Below are 24,486 nucleotides of genomic sequence, written 5' to 3'. Positions count from 1 at the left end.
AATTGTGGTGTGCAATGAAATAAGAGGTATGACCAAATATTTTGAAGACGCGATGGAGTCGTTGATGTTACAAATGTTAGGAAATATCATTAATCATCCAAGATGAAAATAAAGAAGGGTAAATGATGGCAAACGTGGGGAGATGGGCTAATTGGAACAAAACTTGGCTATACCTGCTGTCTGTGTTGGTTGATATGGTGGCACTGATCTTTTCTAAGTTCTCTAACTTGAAGGATGCTTTCTTCTTTCCGCTCCAGGGAATCTCTTAGTTATAATGTTTGTTAGCTACTTTGGAGCTAAACTTCACAGGCCAAAAATAATTGGAATGGGGTGCCTAGTCATGGGCATTGGAACACTGCTCATCGCGATGCCTCAATTCTTCATGGAGCAGTAAGTGTAAAGCATTTGCTGGTTTTTTTTCTTACCTTATCTAGTCATTGCAGATCTCCCAATTATGGTTGAAATTGCATTAAGGTTAAGCTTAAACTGTGACTAAATAATACGTATTTTTTGTAATGTCTTTGGAGAAAATTTCAGTTTTGTAGTTTTATGACTTAATGATTATTAAAAAGTATTGGCATGCTGTACAATGATATAAAAAAAATTTTCAGTGTTACAACGAAGACATTTTCATTCATCTCTGAAGGCAAAAGTTATGTAAAAAGAATGTTCTTTTATGTGATCAGTGTCTCGTGGATAATTTATAAATGCTTTTAACAGTCACTGCTGAATTGTGGCGTACTGTCTGACAGTCAGTTGGCTTAGGGGTATGTTAACAGCTCACAGAGGCATTCAATGTTGAGACAGCAGACCTTGGGCTGTCATCAACTGAAATGTGATATCAGTGTTCTTGTGGCATTCAAGTCTATCTTTGGTGCTTTTGTTAGTGACTTTGTTAATATTGCACACTTTAGTAATTCCAGATCCTCGCATTTTTTAATATTTTTACCCTGACAGAAAACTGTAAGGTAAGTAGGGTTTAGCCTTCTTTTCTTTTAATTGTAGACGCATAGTAGAGAATTTGGTGACTTTGTCCAGGCTAAATTCTTGTAATTATGGAACTGGATTTCTGAAACAAGTCCTTGAACTTTCTAGCCAGCAGCTTTTATGCTTATCTGTACCACCCACCTGTAGGATTACCTATTGCAAAAGAATTTGAACAAAAATACAGATTAGGTGATCTTTGATTACTGTCAAGTCTAGATCACTGTATCCTTAACATTTCGAAGTGACAGAGACTTAATTCTCAGATCTTATGTATGTATTAGTGCAGGTGGATTTTGGCCTCCTTAGCCAATCTGTAAGTACAGGACACAGAATCTTCTGATAGGAGCTTTGCTGCGCTTTTGGATACTTCCCATGATCCGCAGCATGCAGAGTGAGCTAGGATGTGGGGACTTCTGTTGCTATCTGAATGCCTCTGTGACATCCTTTCTGCAGGTACAAGTTTGCTTGAGTCACAAATTCTGCAAGGATGTGACAAAGGATTAATGGTGAACAAGGAGGAGAAAGAGAAAGCTGAGAGTCTCCAATGTGCCCAAACCCTGTTTTGCCTCTACTGCTGGCTGCTTTAGTCATTGGGCTTCCAGTGTGCACTCAGTGGGCTTGGGACGGTACTTCCTCAGTTATAAAAATTCCTTGGGTCTAGATTTAAGTCTTTAAGAAATCAGCTACTCTTCAACAAATCTTTCTGACCCCAGTCTAACTTACATTTTAAAAGATCACACTGATTATTGTTGAAGAATTGATTCTGGTGGGGCAAGAGGTTACTCAGGAGACTGCTGTAGAATTTCTTGCCTCGAAGTCCTAGTACATCCATTAGTGCCTGAATGCAGGTTGGGACAAAAGTCTCTCGTTTAAAAGTAACCATGTTAGTGATTCCATGTTTCATCATTTTTAATGCCTTTTTATACAACAGAATCTAAATGGACACAGATGCGTTTAGTATCTAAATGAGTTGCTTACAAAGCATGTGGCTAATACATGTATTATGTTATTGAGCCTGTCACTAAGAACATGTACTTTTTGTACAGGTATAGATATGATCGGTATTCATCTTCATTCAGTTCCAATCTCAGCCTCTCTCCCTGTCTCCTGGAATCAAAAAACCAACTGCCAATCTCCGCTATGGAGAAATCACAGCCCCAAATAGACAATGGTAAGATGGTTGTGTTTTTTGTTGTTTTAGTGGAAAGGCATATCAACTATATGGGGAGAGGGCAAGACACAGAGGAAGCTCTTGCGTTGGCTGGTTTACTCGCCAAGTGGCCACAGAGGCCAAAGCTGGGCCGATTTGGAGCTAGGAGCTTCTTCTGAGTTTCCCATGCAGGTGCAGGGTCCCAAGCTTTGGGCCTTCCTCTGCTGCCCTCTCAGGCCATAAGCAGGTAACTGGAAGGGAGGTGGAGAAGCCAGGACATGAACTGGAACCCATATGGGATCCTGGCACTTGCAAGGTGAGGATTTGACATTGAGCCATTGCGCTTGACCCAAGTTGTTTTTTAAGTCAACTAAACAAATTCTTTTTAGGTACAGTGGTGTTGGTGATGCTTTCTATGTGGTATGGCAAGTATATAAAAAAATCTATGTTTCTTTTTGCCTCAAATATTTATTTCTTAAATTGAGATAGTATGATAAATATCCCTAAAACATAAAGCAGTATCTGATGAAATCCTAAGAAAACATGCAGATGATTGAATATTGAATATTGAATATAGGGAAACTCTTGCAGTGTTTCTAGTGTAAGAAGAACCTCGATATCAGAGTGAAAATAGTTTTTCAGGTAAAAATCAGATATAAAAAGAGTATACTCTTCCCTCCAAGTCTATCTAACTTTACTGTGTGTCATCTGTTCGATAGAATGGCAAAAACCATCTCCATGTCCATAACCTTTCTTCTTTCTCCCAGGTGCTACTTACGCTCTAGGAGTTTGCATAATGTTACAGAGGCAGTTAGGATTCCTGGTGCTGTCAGTCTGCTGTCACCTTAAATGCCTAAAGCCCTGCTGGCCACACCATTTGATCATACATGTCACCATGGGTTCATCTTACGTTCTTGTTCCTGCCCTGTCTGACACAGCAGCTCTCCCTGGTACAGAAGTAATGGTCTTGAATCCAGGGAAATCATCCTGCTTCCCACATGAGCTGGGTTGCATGGCATTTTGTCAACAGGTATAGTGTCGATGTGACTGGTGAATATGGCACAGCCTTGCCATGCATGTAGCACCCTTGGAAACTTGTAATTTACAACAAAGTAGAACAGATTTTTTTCCCTTGCTCTGAGAGTCCATGGCTTTATCCATGCGGATTCTTCAATATCTAAGTCTCAGAATAGGTAAAGCAAATCTTCCTCTGTTCTCTCCATAGCCTCAATATGGCCAGAATGCCCCCTCCTGCCACTCGGATTATCTCCTTACTCCTGACTGGGGAAATCAATTTCTCTGAAGAACTAAGAAAATGTTTCTTTTACACACCTGCTATCCACCTAATTCTTTTTCTCTCTTCCATAAAACCTGTTAATTACCCTTACCTCCTCATTAGTCCTTCCATTTTCATTGTCTTTACTCCCAGGCAAGGAATCATAAATGTCTGAGGCTTGAATGATAAGTGGGGCCAAAGGGTTGAAAGAAATCTGGAAATGTAGTGAAGGACGAAGATGATAAAATGTAAAATGCTATCCTTTGCTGCTATGTGAAAAGATGAAGCACATGTCAGAAGAAGGAGACTATGGGGAAGACTGTAGGTTCATCCAGGATGTATATAAGTCAGTGGGCACGAACGGAGAGCTGCTATGGCTGGGCAAGACAGAAGCCAGGAACCTGGAGCCTCATCTTGGTCTCCTATGTGGGTGCATTGGCCCAAACACTTGTGTCATCTCCTGCTGCCTTCCCAGGAGCTGGATTAGAAATGGAATAACCATACTGGATAGCCCAATCACAGACAGTGGCTTAACTGGCTATTCCAGGACCTTAGTCCCTGTAAATGCTATATAAGCCCACATCTAGAGACAAGAAATGCCTAAAGTTTTTATCCGTATACAGTGTATAGTCAGTGATGAAATTTTATTTTAATTTTGACAGGGAGAGATATGATACAAATGGAAGCAAGAATAGGAAATATTTGAAACTCTAATGTAAAAAAACAAACAATGTGTAGTCTTTAGAGTTACAGAATTAAAGTAAAATGTTTTGAATGTAAAGGGGAAAGTTACCTGATAAGCATGGTTTAGCACTTGAATGATAGCTAGTGGGACTCAGATACAAAACAACAAATTATACGTAATTCTTATTTTAAAATGTATTCTTTGCTTTTAGATTCCATTTTAAAGGGTTTACTTTAATTCAAATATTAATAACCCCAAGTGGCTTATGTTTTATACAAAGAACTAAGTCATCTACACTTACCGAAAATGATGACCAAAAGACCTTGTTGGAATTACACAAATGTCAGGGTTAGAATTGACATTAGAATTAATTTTTAGAAAAGGAGCTCACATCATGCTTTGGGAAGCAAATTAGAACTCCAGGAAAGAAAAGTACACATTTCTTGATCCTTGGGTATTTTCCCAGAAGGGAAAGGCAGAAAACAGACGTTCAGCTGAGTGCACTGTGGTCTCATTGAGTCACTTGCTCAGAGTCGTTCCTGTCAGTTCTTCAGAACTCACACCTCACAGTCCAATGCCGTTGTAAGAGCTGTTAATAGGCCAAAATAATTACAGACCATGGATTTACTCAAAAGATTCGATTAAAAGTGCCTGCTAAACACTTAGCCCAGCAAGTGGCAGAGAGGAGACTTCTACCAGTAACAATTATTGGAGGTTGTTAATGTTATACATTTTATTACAGTGACTGAACTCTTTAAAGTTATACTTTGTTTTAAACATGGAAGTCATTGTCTCACTACACAGAGTCATATCAGTATTTGGCTTTTTTTTAAAGTTGCTTTCTTTGGAATTCTACTCTGAAAAAAAGCTATCAGAAAGGTCTTTAATTTCCAGTGGTAAATCATAAGAGATTACAAGTTTTTAGACAAATTTGTCCCCCCCAAATCCTAAAAACTGTTGCTCATTAGAAAATAAACATAATTTGAGGCAGTTTTGTCCAGTATTGGAGTTTGAACCATTGCACATTTTGAATTTTAGGTAAAACTTGCTTATTTGCTTTTTTTATAAAGATTTTTATTATTATTGGAAAGCCGGATATAGTGAGAGGAGGAGAGACAGAGAGGAAGATCTTCCGTCCAATGATTCACTCCCCAAGTGAGCCGCAATGGCCGGTGCTGCGCCGATCCGAAGCCGGGAACCTGGAACCTCCTCCAGGTCTCCCACGCGGGTGCAGGGTCCCAATGCATTGGGCCATCCTTGACTGCTTTCCCTGGCCACAAGCAGGGAGCTGGATGGGAAGTGGAGCTGCCGGGATTAGAACCGGCGCCCATATGGGATCCCGGGACATTCAAGGTGAGGACTTTAGCCGCTAGGCCACGCCACCCGGCCCAAAACTTGCTTACTTATAAAATTACTTTAGAGTTCTGCTGAAAAATAGAACTATCTAGAAGTTAAAGCTAGAAAGTCTTCATTCAAGATATGTGGTTTGCCCCATAATAGGATGTTGAATGTTACTGGATTGTAGAAATTCAAATAGCTTGATGTGCATACAAAAGAAAAGGAGAGAAAATAAGAAGTAAAGAGAACAATATGAGAAGCGATGGAGTTGTTTGGTTACGTCTATGGTAGTGTTATGCACGTTGAAAGATTTGCAAAACATTTTCCAGTCTCCTTTCTATCAGATCATGAATGCTTCTCATTTCACCTTTGGGTTCCGATTCTGTGTCAGTGTTTTGTCTTGATGGTTACCTAACCGCAGTACCCTTGGTTGCTTTTCATTCAAGAATGTGAAGGTGATGCCAGTTCTTCCATGTGGGTTTATATTTTCCTCGGAAACCTGCTTCGTGGGTTAGGAGAGACTCCCATTCAACCTCTGGGCATCGCTTACCTGGATGACTTTGCGAGTGAGGACAACGCACCTTTCTATATCGGTAATGTCTGCCCATCATTTTGGGAAGCCAGGTAGCTGGTCTGGTCCATTCCATCCTATAGGAAAACCAATTTCTCTATTCAACTTTTGCATTTCTGAAGTGCTGGGAAGATTTGAATGCTGAAGACACATCAGTTGGAAGGACCTGTAAAGTTAGGCAACCAACACTGCATTAAAAAAAAATGAAACAAATAAAAAAAACTGTGAGCTCACCAGCAATGTGTGACCCTGTGGAGGAAGCCTCAAGGGCATCAACTTCCACAGTCTTTTCAGTGGCAGTGTTATAGTCCTGCTGAACCATTGCAGTGTTTACGTATCCATCTGTTTTATACTTGTTTCCAGAGCCTTAGAAGTTCCTTTCAATTTTAATCTAAAACACCTTTTTATTTATTTAAATCATTTTTATTTTTCCTGTGAGAGACACAAGGAATTCTGATATAACAAGTGCAGGTAGGAGTGGGTACAGAAGAGTATGAAGAGATTGAGAGCCAGGCCTCACTCAGGTACCAGTCCCCCTTGGATAGCTCAACAGTGGCCATCGTAGAAGCCAATATGGTGGAGCGAAGACATACCTCCCAGTGTAGATGCTTCTAAACAGCATTTGCTGGGGGGAAGTAGAGAATGATGGGGTTCTATGTCCTGGAATGAAGCTAGAAACTTAGGGTTGCAGAATAACTAAGGCGTGTTCTCTGTTTCGTGTATCAACTTGGCGTCATGGAGTTCTGATCTTTTGAAGAACTACCTGCTGGGGACAGATGGGTAGGATTTATAGTACTTGGGCAGTGGAGAGGGACCTGCAGTGAGGGCCCTTAGAGCTGCCCTGCCTGTGCTCTGCAGAACTAGCAGGTGTTATGGTTGCACCCAGGCAAGTTATCATGAAAACGGAGGGTCTTATTCTTAATAGAAAAAGGCAGTATTTAGCAAGAAATGGAAGAACATCTTTGCATGCTCTGGATAATTGCTTTGGGCTCTGCAGGAAAGCTTGCAGCCAGAAGTGTGAGGGCCCCAGTGTCTCCTTTCTCACCACGAACTCAGAGCCTGCTTCCGTTCTTTTCTCCATTTACTAGTCTGTTCCGAAAAGGATCTGCAACCTGCTATTTTATACATCCAGTTAATTCAAATTTCCTAAAAATGTGTGTGTTTTAAGCTGTGTGGTGAGATGGAAGCTGAAGAAAATCTTTTGCAAGGAAGAGACACTTCTGTGGTTCCCAGAAATGGTGTCCTATAGGCAAACACCATTGTTAAAACAGATCTCACTGCATTGAGCCACCTCCTCGAATGTCCTTGCCGTACTCCCAAGGCTAGGTTGCTTTACTAGCTGATTCTAGGATTCTGCAAAAGCAGTCCCTCAAAGCTGTAAGTGAATGAACAAACCTTTACCTGGAAGTGTAAGGAATCAAATTCATTTTCAATGCATCTCACGCTTTCGTGACTGCAACAGGTCATAGAAAGCCCATCCAAACTAGTAGAATTCCAGTTAAGAGTATGCAGTCTAATCTCAGGAAGTAAAGCTTACTGCGTTTGGGGAAATAGCTTCTTTAGAGTCTTGATGCTCTTTTTCTTGCCAAGAAGCAATTGGTGCCTTAAAGATGTTTGTTGTTTCTTCAAGAACTTCCTTCCTTTCCAGGGTAGTTGAGAAATTGACAAATAAAACACACACAAATGAAGAGTTGGAACATTTTCAGCTACTAACTGGATCTCAAATGTTTTTTTTTAAATTTTAATTTATCAAGGCAAATAAACAGCAACTTTTTCTTTTTTCCCTTTTTACTTTTTTGTTGCTTAATACAGGGTGTGTGCAGACTGTTGCAATTATAGGACCAATCTTTGGCTTCTTGTTGGGCTCCTTATGTGCCAAACTCTATGTTGACATTGGCTTTGTAAACCTAGGTAAGGGAGTTTATGTATTCATTTATTTTAGTGACTGTGACTTTTTACGTGGGGACAGTGTGAAACGTATTAAATTGCCTCTTTAGCAAATGACAGGGTAGTCATCTTTCATAAAATGAATTTGTGGGAACCTTCTTATTGATGTAATCCTCCTATGAATTAATAAGTGAAATATGAAAAATTGGTGGTGGTTAGAGCTGGTAGACATGGTTTGTTGGGAAGATCCTTTTTCACTCTGGTTGGCCAGTTCAAGACATTCTGATGTAGTTGAGGCTCCACATGGAGGCTCCTGGTTGGTGTGTTGATTTCAGGTATATCAACATCCATTACAGATACATTAATTGATAAGGTATCCAGGAGACCTGCTGGAAGAACCAGGGAATGAAAGTCTTTTGGCAACCAAACTCTACCCCCATCCTGCATTTTGTTGTTGTTGTTTTTTTTTAACTGAATAAGTTTTTTTTCCAGGGAGGTGTATTAAAGACTATTGGCCTTCCTTTTGCAAGATTGATTGTGCAGGAAATAAGTGTGAAATCTCACCGCTCCGTAGCTATTCATTTACTCCTCTCCCTATTAGATGTGTCTGCTAGAGATGGCAGCATTTATCTTTTAAGAAAGAATTCTAAGAATGGTGTTAGAAACAAGTAAATAAGTGACACATGCATTCACATTTCAAAGTCATGGTAGGTTAAAACAGAATACAAAATTATTATTATTTATTATTATTTATTTCAAATTGAAAAAAGACATGTTGCTCAACTTTTGTTTGTCCCTTCATGACTTTGCTGAAATTATATTACTCTAACTCTGACCCAGAGTTAATGCCAGGGTTTCATGTTGTTAAAAGAAACCCACAACAACACACTTGGCCTTGCGACATGAGTTCCTGAAGCCCTCTTCTCTTTCAGATCAAGTGACCATCACCCCAAAGGATCCGCAGTGGGTAGGTGCCTGGTGGCTTGGCTATCTAATTGCAGGGATCCTAAGTCTTCTTGCAGCTGTGCCTTTCTGGTGTTTACCCAAGAGTCCACCAGGACCCCAAAGTAAAGAGGAGTCGAGTTCCTGCTGTGAGAAATCCAGATTCATTGTAGATGATCAGGCCAACTACCAAGCAGCTCACGGAGAAAGGGCAAAAATGCTGGAAATGGCAAGAGGTGAGTCTGACTCTACTTGATTTCAAAGCCCTTTTAGTTTTCCTGTTGAGACTAGAGGAGATGTGCAAACAGTGTCCCTCTGTTCCTTCTTGTGTTCAGAGAGGGGAAAAGGAAGGAAGGAGGCGTGCGAGAGAAACAGAGGCAACTCTTACATGTGAGCTTTGTTACGGGAAAAATGGAAGCGCATGCTTACAAGCTTGGCTCAACTTCCTTGGGGCCATCCCTGTCCTTTTGCAGGCTGCGTATGTAGACCCTGTGACTGTGTGCAAAGGGTGGACAGAGGTGCACAGAGTTGGTCTTTGGAGATTGCAGCCTTATAGCAGATGAGAGTCACATGTTTGAGACATGCATACCAGTGCATCTGTCCCAATAAGGAGTGCTGGGTGGCCAGAAGGCCAGAGGTGGTTCTACAAATTGTTTCCATAGAACTGTGTGTCCACATGGTTGGTCCGTTTCTTCCTCAAGCAGTATTGGCATGTCTGTATATATTCTTCACGTTGGCTATATAACAACACAAAGAGAAAACAACAGAAATCATTTCTCACACTAAATTATGTATATTCAGTGGGGATGGCTCTTGTTGTTCTTTCCCCTTCATCATGACCCAAGTTTGAAGAATAGAAACTAGAAGACAAATATTATTGAATTAAGTAATTAAAGGGGTAGAGGCATGGGGAGGGAGAGAAACAAACAGAAAATTAGAGAAGTTCCTAATAACCTCCCCCCCCCAAATGCAGGGGGCTAGACAGGGCAGAACATAACACCAGAAACTCCATATAGGTCTCCCAAGTGGAGGAGAAGGACCACTTGAGCCATCACTATTGCTTGCTAGGGTGCCCTTTGGCAGGAAACTGGAACCGAGAAGAGAACTGACACTAAGACTCAGGCACTCGAATGGAAACTGTAGACATTCTAACTTCTAGTCTAGTGCTTGCAGAGTAGCCATTACTGATGTCCTGCTTTTGGTTCCCGGCTGGATGGTGATGGGGAATTCTTGTCCCCATCGCCTGGTACCTCCTGGCATTCACCACTGGTGAAGTCTTCTGTCACAGCATGGTGAAGCCAATGCCTGTGTCTTTCCAGATCACGGCCTTAGGTTTCACCATTAGCTCAGAATGTGAGTGTGCAAGTGTGTGGTACCTTACGTCATCCTGCAGTGCATGACAAATGGACTCGATCAAATCCTGCCACCACAGTTTTATCTTCAGCCAGGTGTGATGCTGTCTTTAATTACTGTGTGTTTCTTTGTCTCACAGATTTTCTCCCATGCCTGAAGAATCTCTTAGGGAACCCCGTGTATTTCTTATATTTGTGTGCAAGCACCGTTCAGTTTAATTCTTTATTTGGCATGGTGACCTACAAACCCAAGTACATCGAGCAGCAGTACGGGCAGTCATCCTCCAAAGCCAACTTTGTTATCGGTATGCTCATCTGTGTTTTGTGCTTTCCCTCCAGTATTAGTTCAGAAGCATCTTGGAAATGCTAGAGAAGATTGTTCTAGCAGACCAAAGGTAACAGGGTATATTAGTTGAGGAATAAAAACAAATTTAAAAATATGTATGCCTAGTAGAATAAAATAGTGGGATAGTCTTTGGCACACCTTTATAGCAAGAATTACCCCTAACAGTGGATGCATGACTTCTTAGAGAAGTAATAGCCTATAGTCCAAACATACATTTAATCAGGAGATTATTCTTTCTGGGTTTTTGTGTTTCAAGGGTAACTGTCAACTCACAGTCATGGTCATTTTGCACCAACATTTTCTAGGATTAGATCGGGATTAGATCAGGACAACTGAACAAAAGGTGTTCGTCCGGAAATAAAGCACGTCTTTATTCAGAATCAAAAACATTTTTTTCTGATCCCTGGAAATTGAATTGTTTAAAAGTATTTTGTTTCTAGAACAGAAGTATAATAAATACACAAAAAAGGTATTTGGGGACAAAGAGCAGAATTAATAAATCAATGAATAAGAATCAGAAACCTTAAATGTAAAACCATCGCTCTGGAAGTAATTGGATCCTTTTAAGCCTGGCTTAGTTCGTTTAGTCTATGAAGATATCAGTGTTTCTGTTTTAAGGCATAAAATATATTCTACTTACTTGGCACTTTTTTGTAACAGGAGCATCAAATGACTTACAATTTAGCTTTCTTCATAATGTATTTTAAAAATCATTTTGTCTTTATCTCTGAAAAAACTTTGAGACTAGAGGTGGGTAATAGCTCAGCATGCTATAGCAAATGTAATTTTCCTGTGATCATCCTGAATAATGAAGGCATGCTAAGATAAGCAACTCTTTCTTTGGACTATTCATCTCCAAAATTCCAGACAGAGGCATCTTAGGGCTGGGGAGGCTGTGCACATTACCTACTTTATAGAAAACTCAGGGTATTCCAGCAGAACATGCCTAATCTTGGAGCCAGGAAGAATCTTCTAGCAGAAGGGAATGACATTTAATAACTAAAAGCTAAAGTCTCTTAAGAAACCAAAGGGTAGGAACCACTAAGGACAGCCAGGAGGACATTGTATCCAGCAAAGCGGGTATCTTGTACAGAAAGGCCTGCAGACAAGAGAACGCATGAAACTTCAGAAGCTTTAAGAGAACATGGACTTTTGAAAAGTGATGCATGAGAAGAGGATTTTCTGAATATCCCACAATCCTTACGGAGGCAGATGCTCCTAGAATAACCTTCTTTCTACTCTCAGGTTCCTGTAGGTCAAAGGGGGCCAGGGAGGTCCCTCACACCAGCCCAGCCTAAGGCAAGGGATGCCTTGCTGTGACTGCTAAGTCTCAGATCCTCTTGATGTTTTACAAAACAAAATGAAGTGCTGGGCACCTGCTCTGAAGATTTCAGTTCAGCATCTGGTTTTCAGGAGGTACTTTCTCCATCAACCGAGTTTGGGAGAGAGAAGATAGGACTCTGGTATCTATGGCATTCTCGTATCTGTGGAAACAAATCAAAATCAGGAACTATATTTTTTATATTTCTTTCATATAAACATGCGAAAATGAGGGGCTTGTAGTACAGACATCATGTCTGCAGTTGTGCTTTCTTTCTGAGGAAAAAAAAGCAGAAAGGATTATGGAGCAAAAGGAATAGCAATCTCTCTACACTTTTAAAAGAAGCAGCAAATGAGAGAAACATTAGCGTTCTATAATGTAGGTTGTGGGTATTTAGGTTTGCTCTGTTATTTTGATCAGGTGACTCCTAGTTGATGTTTTTGATGCTTCAGGAACCCACACCACTTTCGCTGCTGCTGTTTGCCAATACCTACAAGCCCTCATCAGATACGGATACAGAAATGAGTGTTTTCTCCTAGTTCCACGTCACTCGTTTCCTGATCATGCCCCTTTCAGGTTGGAGTATCTGTTTACTGCTGAAACAACATTTGCATATATTTGATCTGATTGCTGATACACATTTATTTGTTAAGAATATTATTTCCCAAATCCTTTGGAAGAGGGCTTCAGTAGCCTGGGATTTGATATTAGACTGCTTGGCTTCAAATCTTGTCTTACTACCTACTAACATGATCATTGCTCTCTGAGGCAATGATAATGAAATGCCAATTCTTAAGACTGTAGCCAATAAATGCATTACATGCCTGGCCGAGAGTTGGTGTATTGAAAGTGAAGAGAATATGTGGGGGTTGTTAATGATAAGAAATACAAGCATGCTTCAGAATGTTTGTAGAAAGTAGGATTAAAACAAAAATGTTGGTGTAAAATTATTTTTAAATTCACACAGTTTTTTTTTCACACATACTAAACATTTTCCATGAATGCTTTGAGGACCACTCATACACCAAGCTGAGAGTCTGAGTTATGAAAAATTCTATTTGGCAGGAAAATGATACCAGGCCACCATCACCTGCCAGTTCCAGAATCCCATATGAATTCCCATTCATGTTCCAACTGTTCAACGTCCTACCCAACTTTTTTAAAAAAAGATTTGTTTTTCTGGAAAACCAGTGTAACAGAAGGAGCAGGGATGACAAACTGGGGGAAAATTTCCATCATCTGGTTTTCTTCTCCAATGGCTGCAACAACCAGAGCTGGGCTGGACCAGAGGTGGGAGCCTGGAGCCTCTTCCATATCTTCATGAGGATGCAGAGTTCCAAAGCCTTGGGCCAGCCTCTCTCGCTTTCCCAGACTGCTAACAGGGAGCTGGATTAGACATGGAGCAGCCAGAAAGCAAACCAGTGCCCGTATGGGGATGCCAGTGTCATGGGCTGAGGATTAGCTTGCTATGCCACTGTGTCAACCCGTAACCAACTCCTTTTTAATGCATCTGAGACTAAGCCAGTTTCTTAACTCTCTGCCACTCATGTGGGAGATCAAAATGGAATTCTTGGCTTCTGGCTTTCTAGCCCAGCCATGACTTAATGCATCTATTTGGGAAAGGGATGAGTCTGTGAAATAGCTTTTTGATATTCCTGTGTCTTTTTCTGCTTTTTGGATAAACAAATCAATTCTGAAAAAGAAAGCATAAACCAAGAAGATCATTTTTAATTCCATGTATTCCACTGGCTGGTTATTCTTTAATTAAAATAATCTTTGTAGTGAAATTTGTTTTATTGTGTGAGGGAGAAATATATCTTCACTGGTTCTCTCCACAAATGACTGCCACAGCCAGTTCCTAGCCAGGTTGAAGCCAGGTACTTCTAAGTCCATCCGGGTCTCCAGTATCAGTTACAGGTGCCCAAGTTCTTGAGCCATATTCCCCTGCCCTCCCAGGTGTACTAACAGGAAGCTGGTTTGGAAGTAGAGCAGCTGAGAGTAGAATCTGCACTGTGATATGGCACCAACAACTCGAGCAACTAAACTAGCCATTCCACAATACTGACATCCGTAATTCATAATCTAAAATAAATAAATAGCAGTCACGCAGTTGCCAGGTAATTTTTAATGCAAGAATAAGACCAGAAAATCATCAGTCCAGTGCTTTGCTCAGTCGTTGTTATTAGCTCATACTAGACACATTCTTCGGCAGAACAGTGAGCCTGTGTATCGCTGATGGAGGAGCTATTACAGATTGACGCTCTGATCAATAGCTCTTGATGTTCGATGCCATTAGATAACAGTGACTCAATACCTCTGTAAGTTAACATGTCAGATTTGTCTAATTACATGACCATACTCAGATTATTCCTTTTAGAGATTCACCAAAATATGCTTTTTTCCTTATTCCCCAGGGCTTATCAACATACCTGCAGTGGCCCTTGGAATATTCTCTGGGGGAATAGCTATGAAAAAATTCAAAATAGGTGTATGTGGAGCTGCAAAACTCTACTTGGGATCTGCAGTCTTTGGTTATCTGCTGTTCCTTTCCTTGTTTGCAATTGGCTGTGAAAATTTTGATGTGGCAGGACTGACAGTTTCCTACCAAGGGTATGTTTTCCTTCATTAAGTGGTTTGAAGGGATTGGCTTTATTTGTTTAAGAGTTCAATAGAGTGTTAAAATAAGATAATGGTGATTTTTTTAAAAAAAACAACTTAATTATGAAAAGGAAGTTACTATTTTATTATCGTTTAGCTGGAAATACTTGTGATCAAAATTTGTGACTGTTACCAAATTTGTCATCTCATTTGAATTTGAATATCTTAGAGAAATATGAGAACTCCTAACTCATATTGTGTGTTAAATATACAGTATAACTTGGAGATACAGCTTGGTAGGGGAAACACAGACCTTGCATTTTACCTCTGCTTATTCTTCATAAAGGAACATTATGTGGGTTTATATTCTTTTGTCCCAGTTATAAAATCAAAGTGGTAACTACCTTCTAACATTTTGTAAGACATGGACAAGACAATGCACAATATTTAATGATCAGTACTTGTTCAACAGAAACTAGACACACCATTTATGAAAAAAAATTGTACTTTTTGCCTTGGACACCTAGAATAGTGGAGTGTTCTGTAGGCCAGTGTTCAGTCTCTGTTGTACTTGAATCATAGGAAATTTTAAGAGTGGATGGCTATGCTTCAACCCAGTGACCGATCTCAGCTCTCTAGCAGATTGTCTTCCAATTGGTCAAGACAATATTTATAGATGCCTTGTAACCTATCTCATCTCCTATAGTCTTTGTGTTTAGGTTACTCAGTTTCCATAGTGTCTTCACTGCCATGGTGGGACTTGTAAGAACTGTTTCATCTTTTTATACTAATGGTGTTCTCCATTCTTCAACAAAGTATGTATGACTTGTTTAAAAGGACTCAACTGACCTCCTACCCCATGCCACACATGATTGCCTGACACTCCACCTGTCCCTCGGAGGCAGGCAGATGGCACCTTAATCTGTTTCTTGTTTGTTCATTGTCTCTCTACTCTCCAGATATCATTGTTTAAAACTTTCCACTATCTTTCCTAGAACTGCTTTTCCTCTTGTTTAAAATGTCCTTGACAATGGCCAAGATGAGCATTGCTATTTGGAAAGAATCGAAAGAAATGGCAAAATCTCTCCCCACTGACCCCACCCCTGTGTGATTACTTTAAAAATAAATTTTCATTTGGGTAAAAACATTCTGGTAGATTTGTTAAAACCCTTCCTATAATTAAAGTTTTAAACCACAAGTCTGCTGTCAACATTACCCTCCTAAAACATGTATGCAATTAATTTCTGCCCTACATGGCAAACTAAATTTACTTTCTGTAATACAAAATTATGGTCTTTACATACAAAATGTTTCCTATGGACTACCCCAACCTGCTTTGTTCAGAAAGGTTATTTTGATCATGAACATTCAACAGGACATGGTAGACAAACTCTAAATATGACAGTGGAAGAAACAAATCTTTATTCTGCAGTAAGGAAAATAACCCTGATGTGAGATAGAAATTTAGACTCTAGAAGCCCGGAAACAGTCAAGTCCCAGGTTTGTCATAACTCAGTGACATGAATTTGAGCAAGCAGCCTGTCTACTTTGCCAATCTGTCAAATGAGAATGTGACCCTAATTACTCCAAGTATCTGTCCACTTGCTTTTGTTTATGAACTCAGCCCAAAGTGCTCATAGTGTAGCTTGATTCTTGGATTTGCAAGGCTGCTTTCAAAACATGTTTATCACATAGTCTCACCTAACAATCCTTTTAAAGAATATGTATTCATATATTTAAAAGAGGAAGGAGATAGAAAGGGAGAAGATGGGAGGGAAGGAGGAAGAAAAGGAGTTGGGAAAGGGGGAGCAGGAAAGGAGGAGGAGGGATGCTAAGAGGAGTTGGGGAGGAGGAATTGTTGATGTTACTACACCTTTGCCTAGGATCCTATCAGAAGATCTTAGGGGCAGCAGAGTTTAATAGAATTCTTTAGCTGCAAAGTGGGCACTGAGTCCGGAAACCTCTTCAGATAACATTCAAGGGAAAGTTGGTTAATAGTGAATTTACTGTAACAGTCAGAAATTTTCATTTCCTAAAACAACTGTGTTTCCAAAAGGCTAGCTTTTTAACGGTATCCTATCCCACAGGAACATTGACTCTTGAAAACATGAAGGTGCCACTTGCTAAGAGGTAATATTGTATACTGTCACATTTCTTTTCAGAACCAAACCTGTCTCTTATCATGAACGAGCTCTCTTTTCAGATTGCAACTCAAGATGTAAATGTTCAGAGACAAAATGGGAACCCATTTGTGGCGAGAATGGGATCACGTACGCATCAGCTTGTCTTGCTGGCTGCCAAGCCTCCAACAGCAGTGAAAATAATATTGTAAGAAATCTCCTCCTTTGAAGTGTATGTCCAAGGGACTGTGACGGTATAAATTGTACAGCTCTGTGGGGGGCTAGCCCTGCCTCCCATCTGTAGGAGTCCTGGCTGTTCCCTTCCCCATCTCATTTTGTGACAAGGAAACAGGAACACTGTAACGATTTCTTAATGCACCCAGAATAGACATTTTAGACATGGATGTCTAGGCTCTGATGATGGTGGTGGTTCTGGGACAGCTTGGTTTGAGTGAACAAGCCATGCGGATGAATAGCGCAGTTGAGTGAGTGGGCTAGAATCGAGGAGTGAGACATGTCATTGGAAGCACAGGTTGGAAGCTGTGGTAGTTGATTTTGGCTACTGTAAAAAGCATGCTGCGAAGTGGGAGACAAAAATATAGTTGTCATATGTATTTAAAAGTCCACATAGCTGTTCTCCCTAGAAAAAGGAAACACCAGATTTATTTATTCTAGAAAAAGTAACAAGCTTGTAATGAAAGCAACAACTTACTCTATCTATGCATTTGTAAGTGAAATTCACATAAACATGGAAAGAGATTATCAAAATCATCATCTTTTTGTCAAGGACTAATACAATTTTATGTATCAGGATTTTTTCCTAACATTCACTATGTATTTTGTAACCTTCTCAAACTGTGCCCAGGTATTTAACAAATTTTTATTTATTGCCTAAAATGAGAGTCCATAAACTGTTCCACGTTTCACTGTGGAAACGTTAGGCTAAGTGGATGGGTTGATGGGGTGTTACTCTGAATGATCAGGGAAAGTCTGAGTAGAACTGGAAGTAAAGGCACTAGCCATGTAGTTATCTAGGAGAAGAATTGCCTGGGCAGAGAAAGCCGGGTCATGTGCCATGGGTACACTTGCCATGTTTGATGGGAGCGTTGGCAAGGGAAAAATACAGTTATAAAATGGTCCTTGCAGGGAATATGCATATGGATGAAGTCCATTGATCAGTGAAATAAGAATGGGTCAAGGAACAGAGGATGTGTAAACTACTGTAAGAATCTGAGATTTCCTAATAATGCAACAGGTGGCCTTTAGAAAGTTGAGGGTAGTAATACAATTGGGTCATCATTTGGTTCCCTTTGCCAGCTGTTGATGGATAGGAGTACAAATAGAATGAGTATAAAAAGATTGTTACAATAATCAAGGCAGGAAATAGTGGTAGCAGGCTTGGAAACTCAAGTGAAGGTGATGAGCCATGGTTGGATCTGTTAAGATTTGATGGGATTTTATTCCATATGATGAATGGTTTTATACCTATGACCTGTGTTTGAGCAATGAAATACCGTATAAATTTCACTGTGTTCAGTGTATTCTGATAAGGAAAATCAACAAACATTTCTCCATTGTTTTTGTCATGCATGTCCATTATGCCATAGAGTTTGCCATAAATATTTGCTTTGATCTTATTTTAATGTCTCCTTAATGTTAATATCAATACTAGTATTTGAAAATAGTAATATTAATGTTTTCTTTTTTGTGCTACAGATGTTTTATAATTGTACCTGTATGGAAATTGCAGCTCCTGAATCGGCAGGTTCCTCAGGCGTGATGGGAAGGTGTCAGAAAGATAATGGATGTCCCAGAATGTTTCTATATTTTCTTGTAATCTCAGTGATCACCTACTATACTCTGTCACTAGGAGGCATACCTGGATACATGTTACTCCTGAGGTGATGGATGAGTTCACCCCCCATTTTGATACCAAACATATCAGTGTTGATATAACATGCTCATATAGAACAGTTTTTCTAAACTGTTTTCTGTTAGGTATGTCACAGATTTTGTGAACAACTTACAAAGTGTGTGTGCATAGCCATTGTAGTTTTTTATATAAAAATATGGCTGGATAGCCATTTTCTTACTGAAAGAGTAATTGTAAACTATTGATCTAGATAACAGTGTAGTGCCTACATCAGGTAGTCACTCAGCAGATATCACCTGCTGTTCGTAATACTGGTGGTCATGTTGCCTCGTGTGGATAAAATGGGTTTTAGTTGAACTGTATCTTCTACAACTATGAACTGTATAGTCATTGGAATATAGCATATAATTGAATAGTTTTTTGCAGGCTGTGTCTTCCCTGTGATACCAGGCTGGTGGTTTCTGCATAAATGCTACCTGAATTTGAATAGGATTTCATGTGTGTTAAACAGATTATCTCTAACCCATCCACTTATTATAATGGATTTTTTTGTAATAGTATTTTGTTGATTTTTCAGGTGCGTCAAGCCACAACTGAAGTCTTTTGCCCTGGGTGTCTACACCTTAGCAGTGAGGGTTCTTGGTAAGTATGATGTGTGCTCTAATCTGTGGTAGCTGTCGTAGGTGTACCTGGAAGGTGTCCTGAATGTTTTTATAGGATGTAGGATGCAACCTTTCAATCGGTGTCTCCCACACAGGGATCAGACACTCAGGGGCTTGAGTGGTCACCCAGTGCTTTCTCCATCCACTGATTAGCTCCCAGAGTAACCACAATATCCAAGCCAAAGCCAAGAGAGTCCCTTCCACATTTGTGAAAACCAAACCACATTGAAAAGGTTTATTATGAAATAAAATATGAATTTGCTTTTATTAAAAAGAAAGATCATGAGAAAAAGACTACACTATAGAGAAAGCTTTTGGAGATTTCTGTATGTAACTGACGGTCTTTGATCTTCTGATGAGGTCTTGTTGACCTAAAAGTAATAGGGCTGCAACGCTGTTCATGACGTATAAGATGTGCATACGTTTTTGGTAGCAATTATTTGTTTTTATCGCAGCAGGAATCCCAGCTCCAGTATATTTCGGAGTTTTGATTGACACTTCATGCCTCAAATGGGGATTTAAAAGATGTGGAACTAGAGGATCCTGCAGATTATATGATTCAAATTATTTCAGGTACCGTGTCAAATGCATTCCCAGAGTTCACTGTCGCAACATCCTAATTCATGCAGTAAATGCCAGGGACACTGCTAATTCATCTTGCAGTTTTACTTCTTGCAAAGTAAATATTAGTCTAACCAAAAAGCCAAATGTATTTCTGTGTTATAGAATAATCCTGTTATTTTATTGTCTGGATCTTAGACTCTTCCCACTAACCCCCCTTCCTTTTCCCCTCAATCCCTAACACTGACTCCCATTTTAAATAAATAATCATTTTAAAATGAGTAATTTAGAAAGCAGGATGACAGGTTCTGAGTAAAGTAGAATTTTGAAAGTTTATGCACACAAATGGTAATTCACTGTAACTCAGAATCGTTTAAATTTGCGTCACATTTTGGTTTTAATTCTGTTCTTTTTCAAAGTGAGCCAAACTGTACCATTTACGTCAGATATAATCCTCTTGGGCAAGAGTTGCATTTGGCTCTAAATCTGCCCAGCTTTTATGGCCAAACTGATGTCCAATTATTCCAGTCCTTAAAATGCATAAAAGCAAAAGGTTTCCTCTGTGTGACTGAGTGTGTAGAGGGGTTGGGGGTATGGCTTTTCCACCAGGGTATCATTCAGTTCAGTTCATCAAGTGTTTAGTCCTCTTCTTGCTTAAAGCAGTATTTCAATGGCTTTAAAGCATGGGCTTTTTTATTTCTTCTTCTTTTTAAAGACTTAAAAGCTGAGTGTTTTCCAAAGCAATAAACTTGGTGCTAAACCGCCTAAGTTAGATGTGAATTGGGCGGACCATTTGAAACAAGGTGGTTGTTTGATTTAATAGGCTTTGATGTTATGTGTGAAATTTGTTTTAGTCTTTGATAGGGATCGGATCTGTGAGTATAATTTGGGCTTTACTCACATTTGCTAAGGCTGCATTCTCTTTAATGTAGAGACAGTGAAACTCAGTCAGAAAGTAAAAGCGTGTTTATAAGGTGACCAGAATGAAACATTAAACCTGCTCTTTCATACTTCAGAGGAAGTGAGGAACTAAATGCCTTCCATGAAAGGAATCGATTTAATCCTGTGTGATTGTAAATCACTGTTACATTACAGATTCCAATTTCCGTTAACATTGCTTGATGCAATTTTTCCAAAGAAATGAATTCAGGAAATGTCTGAGGATATTATAACCACATAATTTATCATTCAGTCTAGAAACATTTGAGAATGAACGGGGACATTAATAAGATGATACTGGGACAACACTAACCTAAACTGGGACTGTTCTGTGCAACAAGAAAGGATAGTCACTTTTTCAATGGGAATAGTGACTGTGCAATTAGTAGGACCTGAGAATGGTGTACTAGTCAATTGCTTTGTATTAACTGCCTTTGGTAGCCTACCAGTTTATGGAGAAAGCCCCTCAATTTCTACCATTCCAGATTATATTTGCATTTTTAGGAAAACCATCAGAATGGAACGATCACCTTTCTTTTACACTTTATTTCAAGTTCCATAGTTGACACAGTTATGATTGGTAGTCTCTCTTCTTGTAGATACATCTATCTGGGAGTAACCGTGATCCTGGGCACAGTGTCCATTGTGCTAAGCATGGCAGTGCTTTTGGTTTTAAAGAAAAAAGATGCTTCGAAACGTGGGAGCTTTGTAATGCCAAGTGAAACAGCAGTGGTCTCTACAAGATTTAGGAAGGAAAACTGCTTTCCCCATGACCAGCTACTTGAACCCAGCTACTGGCCAGGCAAGGAAACACAACTTTAAGAAAACGATGGGTGGAAGCTATGTTTTCTAACTTGTGGAAGTTTTGCAAATGTATTTTGATCCAAAAGATTTTAAAATGTGTAAAATCTTTCAGAAATGTCTGCTTTCTTTTTGATTTGAAACATTAAGTAATATGCTTGATATCAATATAATTAAATAGAACCAGATGAAGATGATAAAACTGATTTTAAACGTTTGAAATTTATATAGAAATTCCTTAGCATTCATGTATTCTGCTACAGTTCATCTAATGTGTATTGATATATTTGCTCTATTCTTGGTGGAAGAATTGGTTCTATTGTCTGATGTATACAAAGCAACGGAATGGTCAGTTATCTGTCTAGAATAAGAGAATATGATTATAAGATTAAATCTCATCTTGTGTAATTTCATATATAGCCCTAATGATGATGTTTGGACTGAGTCAGAATGTGGAGAGGTACATTTATTTTAATTTCCTCATTTCTTTTGAAATACAATAATTGATACAAAAGCGTAATGGCAAATAGTCTTGGAGGTTTAAATTCTAGTTTTCATTAGTGTGTGCTATTCATGTGACACTACTGGTTGGGGAATCTTTCTCAGCCAGTGGCTATTTGTATATTTACATCATTTGAAGACCATACAAATTATCAGCTTAAAAAAATTAACCTATTGGGCCTGGCACGGGAGTCCAAAGGTTACACGCCTTGCACGCACCGAGATCCCATGTGGGCACCAGTTTGTATCCCAGCTGCTCCACTTGCCTTCCAGCTCCCTGCTTGTGGCCTGGGGAAGCAGTGGAGGACAGCCCAAGGCCATGGGATTCTGCACTTGCATGGGAGACCCGAAAGAGGCTCCTGGCTTCAGGTTGGCTCAGCTCCAGCCATTGTGGCCACTTGTGGAGTGGATCAGCAAATGGAAGATCTTTCTGTATCTCCTCTCTGTATATCTGCCTTTCCAATAAAAACAAATAAAAATCTTTTAAAAAATTACTCTGTTACAAATTTTTTTTGGATTTTGAGTCCCACGCATGGTTGGCCTAAAATGTTTTTAAGTTCTGTGACCTGGACATTACTTAGCCCTGCAAGTACACATGGATGTAACTTAATAAAATAAATAATAATATATTTATTGTCCTTTATTATATTAGATGTAAATAGCTCCCTCCTTGTCACATGATGTGTTTGCGAAATATGTTTGAAAGTTGCATGTCTGAGAGTATGCAATACACTTAGTCACTGTAAGGGAAAGGGAGAGTGGTGGATGGCGTGATGGAAGGGCTGCGTGTGGTGGCTGGGTGCTCTCTGCCACTCATCACAGGGCCTAGGAACTCCTGGGCAGGAAGCTGCAGCATGCCACATGACTGTTTCTCAGCAATGGAAGGAGTCAAGCCCAGCACTTCTTCTTCCCTGGCTTCTTGCTGTTCCTCTGACCGGGGTGAGTGGGTTAGCAACCTGTTGTAGTTAATCTGTTATATATATTTTTTGTACATGCTATGTGTTTTTCTGACATGCTACTTTTTTTCCCTTTACCTTAGCCAACTTCCGTCAGAATGCATGCTCATGAGGCATTTCATCTACTGCCGGCTCACAACCCCCTGCTCTCAGGTGCCTGTGCGGCCTGTGATATCCAGAGAAGACCTGGTTGAAGGCAAACTGGAAGACTGAAGGGTTGGAGTGGGTGTGAGGCTGCAACGTCCCTCCAGCACACGGAAGAACCCTTACCTTCAAGGAGATGTTCAAGATCAAAATGGGAACTTGTTACCAACACACCCTAAAAACTTTTCACCTTTGTAGCATTGTTAGTATCAAAATCCACATGGAACTGATGATGAAACAGGCCAAAAGAGGTTTAATGTGAATTCGCTTTGAAGACCCCAATCAGGATTCAATCTAAAACTGTCTTCGCATTTGCTGACCCTAACTCAACAGTGTAGTACTAAAGGGACAATCTCATATGTAGAATTTCTCTGCATTATTTTATTCCATTAGTTCATTTTGTTCTGGCTGTTTTCTTCATCTGTATATTTCAGCAACCTACAGAGAAGTATTTTTATTAACATTTCTAAAGAATTTTTCTTGAGTATCTGTTTTAAGCTTAAATCACATGTCTGGGGTTTATTAAAAGTAATCAAATTCTAAATCATCAACTTTCTAATGAAACAATATGCCAAATAGTAGGGTGTTGTGGCACTGGGATTCCCACATCCCTTATAAAGGGTGCCTGGTCTGAGTCCTAGCTACTCAACTTCTAATCCAGTGTCCTGCTCATGCCAGCCTGGGAGGCAACAGGTTATGGCTGAAGTACTAGGATTACTGCCACCCATGTTGGGGACACAGCTAAAATCCCAGGCTCCTGGCATTGGCCTGGCCAGCTGTGCTATTGCAGGTATTTATCAGTGAGCAAAGACATGGAAAAATGCCTGCCCTCCTCTCTTCTCTCTCCTCTCTCCACTCTCCTCTCTCTTTCTCTTTCTCTTTCTCTTTCTCTTTCTCTTTCTCTTTCTCTCTCTCTCACTCACTCACTCACTCACTCACTCACTCACACAAACTATCTTCCCTCCCTTCCTCTCTCCTATTGCTCTAGCTCTTCACTTTCTCTCTCTGTCACTCTGCCTTTCAAACAATCATTTTTTTTTATCCAAAGGGATATGCCAATTAGGTTCTTTGTAGCAATGAATGGTACTGGTCCAAGCGCTGGAAGCATGATTTGCTGCTTGCTAGGGTGCACATCAACAGGAAGCTGGATCAGAAATGTAGTAATGGGGTTTTAAACCAGAAACTCCAGTATGGGGGGCGACCCCAAGTGGTGCCTCATTCATTACTCCATGGAACAATGCCCACCCTTATTTTGCATGCTCTTTTATTAGCATGTATTGATTTAAGTTTGAAATATTGTACTTTTACCAGTTAAACACAAGATATTACTTAAACTTAAGTAAAATGCCCAAGGATAACAATTCAGAATTGTAAGGAATTGGGATTGCAGCACAATTTTAAGTAACTTTCAGGACAAACAGAACAGATCAATAGACCATGCTCAACTTTGTATATATGAGGTTGAGATTTAGTGAG

General features: G+C 39.8%; 1 protein-coding gene across 1 annotated transcript in view; it reads left to right on the top strand.

Annotated features, from left to right (window-relative positions):
* SLCO1C1 (solute carrier organic anion transporter family member 1C1) overlaps positions 1–22,395 on the top strand; it is a 32,774-nt gene extending 10,379 nt beyond the window's left edge. The window contains exons 6-17 of the mRNA XM_058655657.1: positions 258–390; positions 2,034–2,158; positions 5,883–6,029; positions 7,820–7,918; positions 8,827–9,072; positions 10,329–10,493; positions 14,270–14,465; positions 16,616–16,781; positions 18,290–18,474; positions 19,024–19,088; positions 19,564–19,681; positions 21,208–22,395. Of these exons, the coding sequence (XP_058511640.1) occupies positions 258–390; positions 2,034–2,158; positions 5,883–6,029; positions 7,820–7,918; positions 8,827–9,072; positions 10,329–10,493; positions 14,270–14,465; positions 16,616–16,781; positions 18,290–18,474; positions 19,024–19,088; positions 19,564–19,681; positions 21,208–21,430 (1,868 nt within the window). The 3' untranslated portion in view covers positions 21,431–22,395. The remainder of the gene's footprint in view (positions 1–257; positions 391–2,033; positions 2,159–5,882; positions 6,030–7,819; positions 7,919–8,826; positions 9,073–10,328; positions 10,494–14,269; positions 14,466–16,615; positions 16,782–18,289; positions 18,475–19,023; positions 19,089–19,563; positions 19,682–21,207) is intronic.
* The last annotated feature ends 2,091 nt before the right edge of the window (positions 22,396–24,486 follow it).

Source organism: Ochotona princeps, chromosome 27 (genome assembly GCF_030435755.1).
Source record: "Ochotona princeps isolate mOchPri1 chromosome 27, mOchPri1.hap1, whole genome shotgun sequence".
NCBI classification, from domain to species: Eukaryota; Metazoa; Chordata; class Mammalia; order Lagomorpha; family Ochotonidae; genus Ochotona; species Ochotona princeps.
This window is presented reverse-complemented; position numbering and strand designations above follow the sequence as displayed.